We start from the raw sequence: 13,113 nt of genomic DNA on the forward strand, positions 1-13,113 counted from the left end.
GTTTATCAGCAACTTAGCAGCTTTTTGGCACTAAGCAACTGTATGGATGTTTTCCAGTCTGGATTTCAACAACACCACAGCATTCAGACTGCTCTGGTCAGGGTTTTAAATGACATTCGCTTCAACCATGATGATGGTGAAATTTCAGTTTTTGTTTTACTGGATAGTGCTGCTTTTGAGATTTGAGATTTATATACGTGTCATCAAGTGACTAAGGTCCCATACAATGTTTCAGAAAGGACAGGGAGGGAGGCAAACGAGGTGGGGGAATGCCACTGTTGATCAGAGATAATGTCACGGCTGCAGAAAAGGAGGAAGACGTGGAGGAATTGACTATGGAGTCTCTGTGGGTGGAAGTTAGGAACAGGAAGGGGTCAATAACTCTACTGAGTGTTTTTTATAGACCACCCAATAGTAACAGGGACATCGAGGAGCAGATAGGGAGACAGATTCTGGAAAGGTGTAATAATAACAGGGTTGTCATGGTGGGAGATTATAATTTCCCAAATATCGATTAGCATCTCCCTGGAGTGAGGGGTTTAGATGGGGTGGAGTTTGTTAGGTGTGTTCAGGAAGGTTTCCTGACACAATATGTAGATAAGCCTACAAGAGGAGAGGCTGTACTTGATCTGGTATTGGGAAATGAACCTGGTCAGGTGTTACATCTCTCAGTGGGAGAGAATTTGGAGATAGTGGTCACAATTCTATCTCCTTTACCATAGCATTGGAAAGGGATAGGAACAGACAAGTTAGGAAAGGATTTAATTGGAGTAAGGAGAAATATGAGGCTATCAGGCAGGAACTTGGAAGCATAAATTGGGAACCGATGTTCTCAGGGAAATGTATGGAAGAAATGTGGTAAGTGTTCCGGGGATATTTGTGTGGAGTTCTGCATAGGTACGTTCCAATGAGACTGGGAAAGCATGGTAAGGTACAGGAACCGTGGTGTACAAAGGCTGTTGTAAATCTAGTCAAGAAGAAAAGAAGAGCTTACGAAAGGTTCAAAAAACTAGGTAATGATAGAAATAGGAGGCAGGAGGAGAAGATGGCAGTGCGACGCAGCTCTTCGGTGAAATGATATCGTATCTGTTAAATAGGGGCCATGGGCAATTCTGATTTGATGAAGACAGACGTGAGAAACAGAGGAACATCTGGAGAAATTTCTGAAATGCCTGGTTCGCTGCTGTTGTTACTGTGCGATCAAGAATCTTCCAGAGGGTAGGCCCCAAAATCCCCAGCTTTGCCTGCTGCTGGCGACCAAGGCTGAGGTCGAAACGTTCAGACAGAGATGGTGCTCGGTACTCGGTGTCAGAGAGCTGATCGGAGGCTCGAAGTTTTCGGATGACTCAGAGTCGGACTGTGGTCGGCCATGGCAGGGAGAGTTTTCTTCCTTCTCCCGTCTGCGTGAGATGTGGGACTTTCGAGAAACTGTGAACTTTTTTACTGTGCCATGGCCTGTTCTTCATCAAGTTATGGTATTGTTGCGCTGTTGTAACTATATGTTATAATTATGTGGTTTTGTTAGTTTTTCAGTCTTGGTCTGTCCTGTGTTTTTTTGTGATATCACACCGGAGGAATATTAGATTATGAGGAGACGCAGTCCTCTTTTATTGCCATTTAGTAATGCATGCATTAAGAAATGATACAGTATTTCCTCCGGTGTGATATCACAAAACACAGGACAGACCAAGACTGAAAAAACTAACAAAACCACATAATTATAACATATAGTTACAACAGTGCGACAATACCATAACTCGATGAAGAAGTTCATGGCACAGTAAAAGGTTCAAAGTCTCTCGAATGTCCCACATCTCACGCAGACGGGAGAAGGAAGAAAAACTCTCCCTGCCATGCCCGACCACAATCCGTCTCTGAGTCATCCGAAAACTTCAAGCCTCCGATCAGCTCTCCGACACCGAGTACTGAACACCATCTCTATCCAAATGATTCGACCTCAATCTCAGTCACCAACAGCAGGCAAAGCCAGGGATTTTGAGGCCTTCCTTCCGAAAGATTCCGAATCACGCAGTAACAGCAGCAGCGAACTGGCGTTTCAGAAATTTCTCCAGATGTTCCTCTGTGCTTTCACGTCTGTCTCCATCAAATCAGAATTGTCCACGGCCCCTGTTATAATGGATACGATATCATTTTTCACCGGAGGGCTGCCACGCGCAGCGCGCTGCTCTCTCTCCTCCCGCCATTAATATTGTATAATTTCTTAATGCATGCATTACTAAATAACAATTAAAGAGGACTGCGTGTCCTCATAATCTACTCTAATCTGATCTAAGATCTAGAGGATTATAAAGCTAGCAGGAAGGAGTTTAAGAAAGAAATTAGGAGAGCCAGAAGGGGCCATGAGAAGGCCTTGGCGAGCAGGATTAAGGAAAACCCCAAGGCATTCTACAAGTATGTGAAGAAAAAGAGGATAAGATGTGAGAGAATAGGACCAATCAAATGTGACAGTGGAAAAGTGTGTATGGAACCGGAGGAGATAGCAGAGGTACTTTAATAAGTACTTTGTTTCAGTATTCACTACGGAAAAGGATCTTGGCGATTGTAGGGATGACTTACAGCAGACTGAAAAGCTTGAGCATGTAGATATTAAGAAAGAGGATGTGCTGGGCTTTTGGGAAGTATTGAGTTGGATAAGTCACCAGGACCAAACGTGATGTACCCCAGGCTACTGTGGGAGGTGAGGGAGGATATTGCTGAGCCTCTGGCGATGATCTTTGCATCATCAATAGGGATGGGAAAGGTTCCAGAGGATTGGAGGGTTGCAAATGTTGTTCCCCTATTCATGAAAGGGAGTAGAGATAGCCCAGGAAATTATAGACCAGTGAGTCTTACTTCAGTGGTTGGTAAGTTGATGGAGAAGATCCTAAGAGACAGGATTTATGAACATTTAGAGAGGCATAATATGATTAGGATTAGTCAGCATGGCTTTGTCAAAGGCAGGTCATGCCTTACGAGCCTGATTGAATTTTTTGAGGATGTTACTAATTGATGAAAGTAGAGCAGTAGATGTAGTGTATATGGATTTCAGCAATGCATTTGATAAGGTACCCCATGCAAGGCTTATTGAGAAAGTAAGGAGGCATGGGATCCAAGGGGACATTGCTTTGTGGATCCAGAATTGGCTTGCCCACAGAAGGCGAAGAGTGGTTGTAGATGGGTCATATTCTGCCTGGAGGTTGGTGACCAGTGGTGTGCCTCAGGGATCTGTTCTGGGACCCCTACTCTTCGTGATTTTCATAAATGACCTGGATGAGGAAGTGGAGGGATGGGTTAGTAAATTTGCTGATGTCACAAAGGTTGGAGGTATTGTGGATAGTGTGGAGGGCTGTCAGAGGTTACAGCGGGACATCGATAGGATGCAAAACTGGGCTGAGAAGTGGCAGATGGAGTTCAACCCAGATAAGTGTGAAGTGGTTCATTTTGGTAGGTCAAATATGATGGCAGAATATAGTATTAATGGTGTGACGAGAATACACATAAATTAAGATGTTTGCTGGCCTGGGATAGCACCAGTGGCATCAGCAGTTGGTCTGCCACCTGTTCTCAGGGGAGGGAGAGATAAGGAACACAATGAAACAGCATCTGGAGATGTGTAATGAAGGGACGGGAGAGAGAGCTGTCTAGAGCGGCTCCCCCTTTGAACCCTGAACTGTTTGAAGTGATGGACAGGTGATACACACGACACCCGAGGTAACGAGACCCTGGAAGCGGTGCGCCTCTGACAAGTCGGTGGGAAGCTCTTGGACGGCTGATCGGGGGATCAGCCTTAAACGCACAGGGTGGAAAGGTACGATCAGCGGGAACCCGGTGTGTGTCCACCCTTGCCTGGGTGCCGGGTTCACTGCAGAGGATCGACCGCATCTGGAGGAGGGGTCACAGTCGGTGACCTCAGGTGACATCACAAAGGACCCGCCCGAAAGCTTCTTGTGAACAATATCGCCGGTCTGTGAGTGGAAGCTGTTCTGAATGATCAGTCGTTCTCTCTCTCTCCCTTCCCCCCACGTTGTCCATCGCCATGGCAACGATTACTGCGAACTGAACTAAATTGGACTGAACTTTGTGTCACTTTGAAATTGGTCATTTACCCCTAGACAACGATAGAGCTTGATTGATGCTGTTATCTTAATTCTGTGTACATGTGTGTTTATCATTGCTGAACTGTTGCATTTATTATCCTTTTGATTACTGTGTTGCTTGTTTCTTTAATAAAACTTTCTTAGTTCTAGTAATCCAGACTCCAACTGAGTGATCCATTTCTGCTGGTTTGGCAACCCAGTTACGGGGTACGTAACAATGGCAAGACTCTCGGCAGTGTGGAGGATCAGAGGGATCTTGGGGATCGGAGTCCATAGGACACTCAAAGCTGCTACGCAGGTTGACTCTGTGGTTAAGAAAGCATACGGTGCATTGGCTTTCAACAATCGTGGGATTGAGTTTTGGAGCCAAGAGTCAATGTTGCAGCTATATAGGACCCTGGTCAGACCCCACTTGGAGTACTGTGCTCAGTTCTGGTCACCTCACTACAGGAAGGACGTGGAAACCATAGAGAGGGTGCAGAGGAGATTTACAAGAATGTTGCCTGGATTGGGGAGCATGCCTTATGAGAATAGGTTGAGTGAACTCGGCCTTTTTTCCTTGGAGTGACGGAGGATGAGAGGTGACCTGATAGAGGTGTATAAGATGATGAGAGGCTTTGATCTTGTGGATAGTCAGAGGCTTTTCCCAGAGCTGAAATGGTTACCACAAGAGGACACAGGTTTAAGGTGCTGGGGAGTAGGTACAGAGGAGATGTCAGGGATAAGTTTTTTACGCAGACAGTGGTGAGTGTGGAATGGGCTGCCGGCAACGGTGGTGGAGGCAGATATGTTAGGGTCTTTTAAGAGACTCCTGGAAAGGTACATGGAGCTTAGAAAAATAGAGGGCTATGGGTAACCCTCGGTAATTTCTGAGGTAAGGATATTTTCGGCACAGCTTTGTGGGCTGAAGGGCCCGTAGGTTTTCTATGTTCTAATCACTAAAAAACTGTATTGAACAAATCACCGATTGGATGTGCCAAAATTTCGTCCAGATACAGAAAGAGTAAACTATATAATTGTCTTTGGTGCCAGAAAAGAATGGTTAAAAGTCAGTGCTCACTTAGCGTCCCTGTTGTTACAGTCCACAAAGCAAGCCGAAACCCTGGTGTTCTGATGGACTCCAACTTAAATTTTAACTGCCACGTTAAGACAATTACAAAGTCAGCCTGCTACAATCTTAAAAATATAGTGAGAGTTAAAGGGCTTATGTCTCAGCAGATCTAGAAAAACTCGTCCATGCATTTATTTTTAGTAGGTTTGACTACAGTAAAGACATTTTCACAGGCCTCTGTAAAGGATCCCTCAGACAGCTGAACAGTGCTGCTGGAGTCCTCACTGAGACCAAGAAAGTAGAACACACCACTCCAGTTCTCAGATCACCACACTGGCTTCCTGTCCATTGGAGGATTGACTTTAAATATTACTACTGGTTTATGAAGCACTGAATGGTCTGGGGCCAAAGTACACCTCTGATTTCTTGCTGCATTATGAACCTTCCCAAGCTCTCAGGTCATCTGGGGCTGGTCTGCTTACCATCCCCAGGGTCAAAACTCAATGTGGTGAAGCAGCTTTTAGTTACTACGCTCACATAGCTGGAATAACCTTCCAGATTATTTGAAGTCTGCTCCAACTTTAAGCTCTTTTAAATCAAGGCTTAAAACTTCTCTTTTCGCTGTAGCTTTTAATTAGAATCTCCTGCACTGTAATTTTTATTTCTTTATTTTTATGTGTAATTTTATCCTCTTTATATTGTCTGAAATTTATGTTTGATTTTTATATCTTGTTTTATGTAAAGTGCTTTGAACTGCCTTGTGTTTGAAAAGTGCTATATAAATAAACTTACCTTGTCTGAGGCCAGATGCTGAAAGGCAGATTCGTTTCAGTATATCAAGCTTTCATCCCATTCCCACAACCCTGTACTGCATGCGCTCAGTATGTTTGGATGCTGAGGTGTTGTAAAGACTGGAAGCTGTGCACATATTTTCAGACATCCCACCTCTCCCGGAACTTCCGGGAGTCTCCCGCATATGAATAGTGGCTCCCTGATGCCCGCAAATTATATACAATATCACGGAAATCAATTTTTTTGAGAGCGAGCGAGAGAAAAGCAAGAGAGAGCGCGAGAGCGACCACGAGAAAGAGCGCGCGCGAGAGGGAGAGCGAGCAAGAGAGGGAGAGAGAGCGAGAGCGCTTGAGAGCGCGCGAGCGACCACGAGAGAGAGAGAGAGAGCGAGAGCATGCCATGGCAGAGTGTTCCAAAAAAAAATATAAAACGTACGTCACCCCAGACTACACTAAAGTGTACCCCTGCCTAATAGGGGTCAAAAATAATGACAGTGTTGCTCGCTGCACTGTTTGCAACAGTGACTTTTCTATTGCCCATGGTGGGTTAAGACTGTAAAAGACATGTTGAGGTGAGTTTAACAGTTGTCATTCGTTCATTAGCATAGCTAACGTTATTTAAACTAGCTGGCTAGCTGCTAAGGAGCTACTCTATTGCAGACATCCTGCCTCTCCCGGGAGTCTCCCGCAAATTGATGGTGCTACCTCCCTGAAATGAGTTTTTGCAGAGCGGGATGTCTGTATTTTTTGCAGAATTTTGCTTTGCATCATGCTCACAGCGTGATAGCTAAACTTGCACCCCATGCTCTCTTATACGCAGACTAATGCGACTTGGAGAAACAAAAGTTCCAAAAGAACAATGCAACTCTGACCAAACTGCATCTGTTGTGCTCCTGATTTCCTCTCAGGCACTTCCTTTAAAGTTATATTGTCAGTGATTTACAGGCCAACCCTGTTGCTGCAAGTTCCCTCTACTTTAAATTGGGCAGATTTGACACCAGGTCAACCAGTAGAATTGAAAGAAGGGTAGAAAATTGCACTGATTTAGAATTTTTGATAAAAGCCTCTGATTATTTGTACGGTGTTTTTATGTCAGGCTGTGCTATCACTGCTGGAAGATGAGCATCTGAAAGAGAAGGCCTTGAAACATCTGAACCTGAAGGTGCTGGAGCTCTCCGTGGCCCCAATCAAAATGCAAGAGGACACTTTTTACAAGATGGTGTAGGTGGCACTCTGTTGCCTTCCACTCCATTCTATTTTCCTTTTTTTTGGCAATGTTAAACCTTCAATGAAATTAATATTTATGGAAACAATGAATAGAATAGGTTTATTTTGATAAATATTTCAGTTTATTTTTATTTTTCAGAGAACCATGACATGAACAATACACATTGGACAATTTGGTCAGTGCTGGCAAAAAGAGAACTAGTTAGACTAACTCACTTCACAGTCTTGGTCCATAGTTCTTTGAGTTAAATTGCTTCTGATATCCATGTATTTTTAAATATAATGGACATTGCTGCCTTCACTATTCATTCAGCAGTGAGTTTGAGGCTCCACCTCTCTTCACTTCCCTTGGATTCTCTGTCAGGGAAATATGATATTTTTTGTTCATCACCAGTTAGTTACAATATGCCAGCTTAAATTCAAATAGACAAAGATGTGTGATTTTGAAATGTATAGTTAGGACAGACTAATTAATCTTCAGCACCAAAGTTAAATCATTGAATGATTCATTATGCTTCTACTGACTTATTAAATTAGCCATTCTCCCCTTCCCTCTCTCCAATCCTGCAGAATTTTCTTCTGCAAAAGTGTATTCATGTCTCTTTTAAGAATTCAGCAATCTTCTTCCACCACCAGTCAAAATCTTAACCACTCAGTGCATGTCAATTTAAACTGATGTTCCTGAAGTGATCACCAGCTTTGTTCCACCCTTCCCCAATCCCCAATTGTTTGGAATATTTGCTCCACAATATGTGTCAATATAGACATAAATTAGAGGCTATTCAGATCCATAAGCTTACCTCATCATTCATTCAGGTCCTCTCAACTACATTTCCCTAACTTTACTGCATATCCTTGACTCCCCATTTAACAAAAATCTGTTGATTTCTGTCATGACCGTGCTTCCTGACATGCCTAAATTAGCAAAGATCCTCTCCTTCTGGACCATGCCATCTTTTCACACCTACCATTGGGCAGGAAATACAGAGGCCTGAAGTCCCACACCACCAGGTTTACCTCCTTACAAGCAGCCACAAGACAAATCTCCAGGTTGTATAAAGTATACATACTTTGATAATAAAATGTACTTTGAACTTTTGAACTTTGAAGAACAGCTACTTCCCTTCAATCAACTGGCAAAATCCAAATCACTACAGTTTAGCAACATTATGACCACTTAGTTTAGGTTCTAATTGTGTTTTCCTGTAAAATCAGGTATAATTTATGTTTTTTGTGAATACTGCTTATCTGTTGCCGTACGCCTGTGATGCTGCTACAAACATTGCACCTTTGTACTTGTGCACTCCACTTTGACAATATCAACCTTCTTCCATTTTGATTAGACCTTCCTTCCATCATAAGATCAGAAATGGGGAAGTTTACTAATTATTACACAAAGTTCAATGCCATTGATAACTGGTCAGCACGTGAAGCAGCTCATACTGTCATGCAGCAAGACCTCATCGGCTTTCAGGCAGGGCCCGACAAATGGCAGATAGTAATCATGCTACAGATATGCTCGATGATGACAATCTCAAACAAGAGAGAATCTGTGCACCTTCCCTTTTCATTGGCATATCACCTCCATGTCCCATGTAGAGATGTTGAAGACGGAATCACATTATTGAAGTAGTCAGTAAGCAAGAGGGAGACTAGGACCACTCGAGGATCATGGAGAGGATATGTGATTGGATGTGGAGGATGTGAACGAGATCCCAAGCGAGTACTTACTGTCGGTATTTGCCGAGGAGAAGGACGTGGAGAACAAGGAGATCAGTGTGGAACATGCTGATGTGCCAGGGCATATAGAGATAAAGAAGCTGGTAGTACTGGGTCTCTTGCACAACATCAGGGCCAGATGGGGTATACCCAAAATTCTTGAGAGAGGCAAAAGACAAGATTTCTGGGCCTTAGCCAAGATCTCTGTGCTCTGAGCTGTGGATGGATTTTTGCAGTGTTCAACAAGGTCCCTCATGGAAGGCTGATCCATAAGATTTGGATTCAGAATTGGCTTGGTCATAGAGGGTAATAGTTGATGGGATTTATTCTGTCTGGAGGTCTTTGACCAGAGGTCCAACTTGAGTTCTGTACAACTGCAGCCACAACTTAACCAGCATATCTGTATGATATTAAAACAATTGTTATTAATGCAAGTTTTTAATATTACAGTATACTGATTAGTTTGATGAGTAAGTTGTTATATGTTTACAGACTAATGCAAATAAACAGCTTCTCCATTATTTCTTTTTCTACAGTTATCAGCTTTGGTTGGAAGCAGTAGATGGGCTGGTCAGTAACTCAATGCGGCTCAGGGAAATACTGGGCTTGCCTGAAAAGGAAACTGAAGCCAGTGTTGTGGATGAAACCGGTAAATTACTTTAAACAAGCTGCTTTCTTATGTAATTGATGATTGGTTAGATTGTACATGGACACACGATTCACCAGCATTCTGCTCTACATTCTGCAGTATCTGTGGGATTGCTTCCTGTGGGATTTCACAAAACATTCACACAATGTTCCTACTGACAGTACCAACTGTATACAACCCCCATTACTGCTCTGTGACCTAACACTAGACTTTCCACTTTGGCTTGTGTCTTTGATTGTCTAACATTTAGATGAAGTCTGGAGAACTGTTTTACTTCTGATAATTTGCCGTACGTATTGAGTGCCACAGTACATTGTGGCTGGTGCCACACTCTTACAGCCCGGGCCGTCAGAGTTTGGAATTTGATTCCAGTGTGCTCTGTAAAGTCTGTACGTCCTCCCCATGGAATGCGTGGGTTTTCTCCGGCTGTTCCGTTTCCTCCCACCCACAGTCCAAAGGCATACTGGTTAGTAGGTTAATTAATCATTGTAAGTTGTCCTGTGATTAGTCTAGAGTTAAAGCGGGGGTTGCTGGGTGATGCGGTTCGAGGCACAGAGAGGTTGTTTCCCGTCTGAAGAATCGAGATCATGCTGCTGTCTGTGTCAGAGAGGCATCAGAGGAGTCGTTGCACAAAGGAAAGTGCAATCTAACTGTGAGTGATCAGCTTAGTTGCTTTACATGTGGTCACAAGACCCACTTGGACATTATGAATGTGGAATGCTGCAAGTCCGATTCACTGATTCATTGGCGAACGGCAGGGGAACTGCACGGTCTCAGTCGTAGGGAGGATGAGACCTCAAGGCACTGTGTTGCCTGCTTACAGCCGCTCGACAGAGAGGCTTTGGAGGTAATGTGGTGCAGCGTCCACATTGCTACTGCCCCCCAAAGTGTGCTTGGCAGAAGACGAGCTGTATTGTGTTTGACTGCGGATTTCTGCAATATTTATGGACCTAGGAATTTGGACTATATTCTTCTTGTGTGACTGTATTTTACCGATAGCTTTTATGTGCTCAATGTGCTTTGTGTTGCGTGTGAGTGTTGGTACTGTGTTTTGCCTCTTGGCCCCAGAGTAACACTGTTTCATTTGGCTGTATTCATGGATATTTATGAATGGTCAAATGATAACTAAATGAACGTGAAGTGCAAAAATATCACCAAAGGACAGAAATCATATTAGTAATGTAAGTCAGGGTAATGGAGGGTTGTGGGCCAGGACAGGAATGCATTTAACAATTGTGACTGTTATAATCAAGGCTGCATAGTGCTTGGGGCACCAATATAGCCTGTTTGAATCACTGGATCAACGCCAGCATTACGACATGTGAGCATCCTACTATCTTCATTCTAAACCTACAACAGTGTTTCATCTCCCTGGTTTATGACTCCAGCTTCCATATAAATATATCAACACTGCTTTAACCACTTCCTATAATACGGAGTTTCACATTCATTCATTAAAGATATTTACCCGGAACTGTCAGATTTACTAGGAATTATCATGTATTTCTGGTTCTTCCTTACACATGGAAATCTCTTCTCTATTTCTACAATTTGAAAACCATCTATTTGGTCCAGCCTTCATCCTCTGTTTTCAGTCGGCTTCTTGATAGATCTAACCTCTCTGTTCTAGGTCAGTGTTAACAATACAAATGCTATCAAATCTACTAATAGTGGTATTATCAATACATCTAGTTATTAGTTATAAAACAATTAGCGATAACCTTAAGTCATTGAAGGCACTATTTAAAAATACCTCTGGTTGTCTAGATATGAACTTTGCATAACACTCCAAACATGGATGGGATATGAAGCATTCTAATTTGGTGAAGAATTGTTATGGAAAGTGGTACAAGTTAATATCAAATCTGAAGTAATAATAATAAACAAAATTATGTCTTGTATGAGATCAGCTATTAATAGGTTAGATAGAGCTTGGGACAATGCATTTTCTACCTTCCCACAGCAACACATTTCACCTTGATTATTCAGAATTAATAGGATGGACAGGTGAAAAAGACGCCAGAATGGTCTGCTGCCTCCCAGGTGCTGGAGTCGAGAATGCCTCAGACTGGCTGCAGAATATTTTCAAGACGGAGAGTGTGCAGCCAGAGGTTGTAGTGCTCATTGGCACAAATGACATAGGTAGAAAAGGAGAAGAGGTCCTACCCGGTGAGTATCGGGAGTTAGGGAAGAAGATGAAGAGTAGGACTTCCGAGGTAGTGATCTCTAGATTACTCCCAGTGCCATTTGGTAATCAGGGAACAAATAGGAGAATAGGACAGATGAATGAGTGGCTGAGGAACTGCTGCAGGGAGTCAGAGTCAGAGAAAACTACGGGATAGGAACAGGCCTTCGGCCTATTTAGTCAGTAATCTACCTCGTCCCATCGACCTGCACCCAGACCATTGCCCTCAATACTCCTCTCATCCGTGTACTTATCCAAATCTCTCTGAAATGTTGAAATCAACCGTACATCTGCCACTTGTGTTAGGAGTTTATTCCACAATCTCACAATCCTTTGAGTGAAGAAGTTCCCCTCATATTCCTCTTAAACATTTCATTTTTCACCCTACACACAGGACCTCTAGTTGCAGTCTCACCCAGCCTCAGAACCTGCTTGCATTTATCCTATCTATACCCCTCATAATTTTGTGTACCTCTATCAAATCTCCCCTCAATCTTTTACATTCCAGGGAATGAAGTCCTAACCTTTCCCTATAGCTCAGGTCGCCAAGTACCGGCAACATCCTTATCAATTGTCTCTGCACTCTTTCAATCCTATTTACATCTTACCTGTAGATAGGTGACCAAAACTGGACACAATACTCCAAATTAGGCCTCACCAAGTCTTATACAATTTTGACATAACATCCCAATTCTTGTACTCAGTATTTTGATTTATGAAGGTCAATGTGCCAAAAGCATTCTTTACAACCTTGTTTACTTGTGATGCCCCTTTCAAGAACTTATGGATCTGTATTCCCAGATCCCACCCGCTCTCTGTGTAAGACCTACCTTGATTGGTCCTCCCAAAGTGTAACACCTCACACTTGTCTGCATTAAGTTCCATCTGCCATTTTTCAGCCCAGGTCCCACTGCAAGCCATGATCTCTTCCCTGCTGTCCACTACACCCCCAGTCTTGGTGTCATCTGCAAAGTTGCTGATCCATTTTAACACATGACCATCCAGGTTGTTGATATAGATAACAAACAACAATGGACCCAACAGACTCCTAGTCACAGGCCTCCAGTCAGAGAGGCAACCATCTATTCCCACTCTCCGGCTTCTCCTGCAAAGCCAATGTCCAATCCAATTTACCACCTCATCTTGAACTCCAAACAACTGACCCTGCCCACACAGGACCTCGTTAAAGGCCTTGCTAAAGTAGACACCGTCCACTACCTTACCTTCATCAACTTTCTTGATAACTTCCTCGAAAAACTCTATAAGATTGGTTAGGCATGACCTCCCATGCACAAAGCCATATTGACTATTCCTGATCGGTCCCTGACCAGCCAAATACTTATACAGTATAACTGGTCCCTCGGAATACCTTCTAATAACTTTCCATTACGGAT

General features: G+C 43.2%; 1 protein-coding gene across 5 annotated transcripts in view; it reads left to right on the forward strand.

The window, feature by feature from the left end:
* Positions 1-13,113, forward strand: part of mycbpap (mycbp associated protein) — a 163,303-nt gene that overhangs the window by 104,429 nt on the left and 45,761 nt on the right. For all 5 annotated transcript variants that reach the window (XM_063030719.1, XM_063030720.1, XM_063030718.1 and 2 more), the window contains 2 exons: positions 7,036-7,160; positions 9,422-9,534. In XM_063030719.1, the coding sequence (XP_062886789.1) occupies positions 7,036-7,160; positions 9,422-9,534 (238 nt within the window). The remainder of the gene's footprint in view (positions 1-7,035; positions 7,161-9,421; positions 9,535-13,113) is intronic.

Source organism: Mobula hypostoma, chromosome 22 (assembly GCF_963921235.1).
Source record: "Mobula hypostoma chromosome 22, sMobHyp1.1, whole genome shotgun sequence".
NCBI classification, from domain to species: domain Eukaryota; kingdom Metazoa; phylum Chordata; class Chondrichthyes; order Myliobatiformes; family Myliobatidae; genus Mobula; species Mobula hypostoma.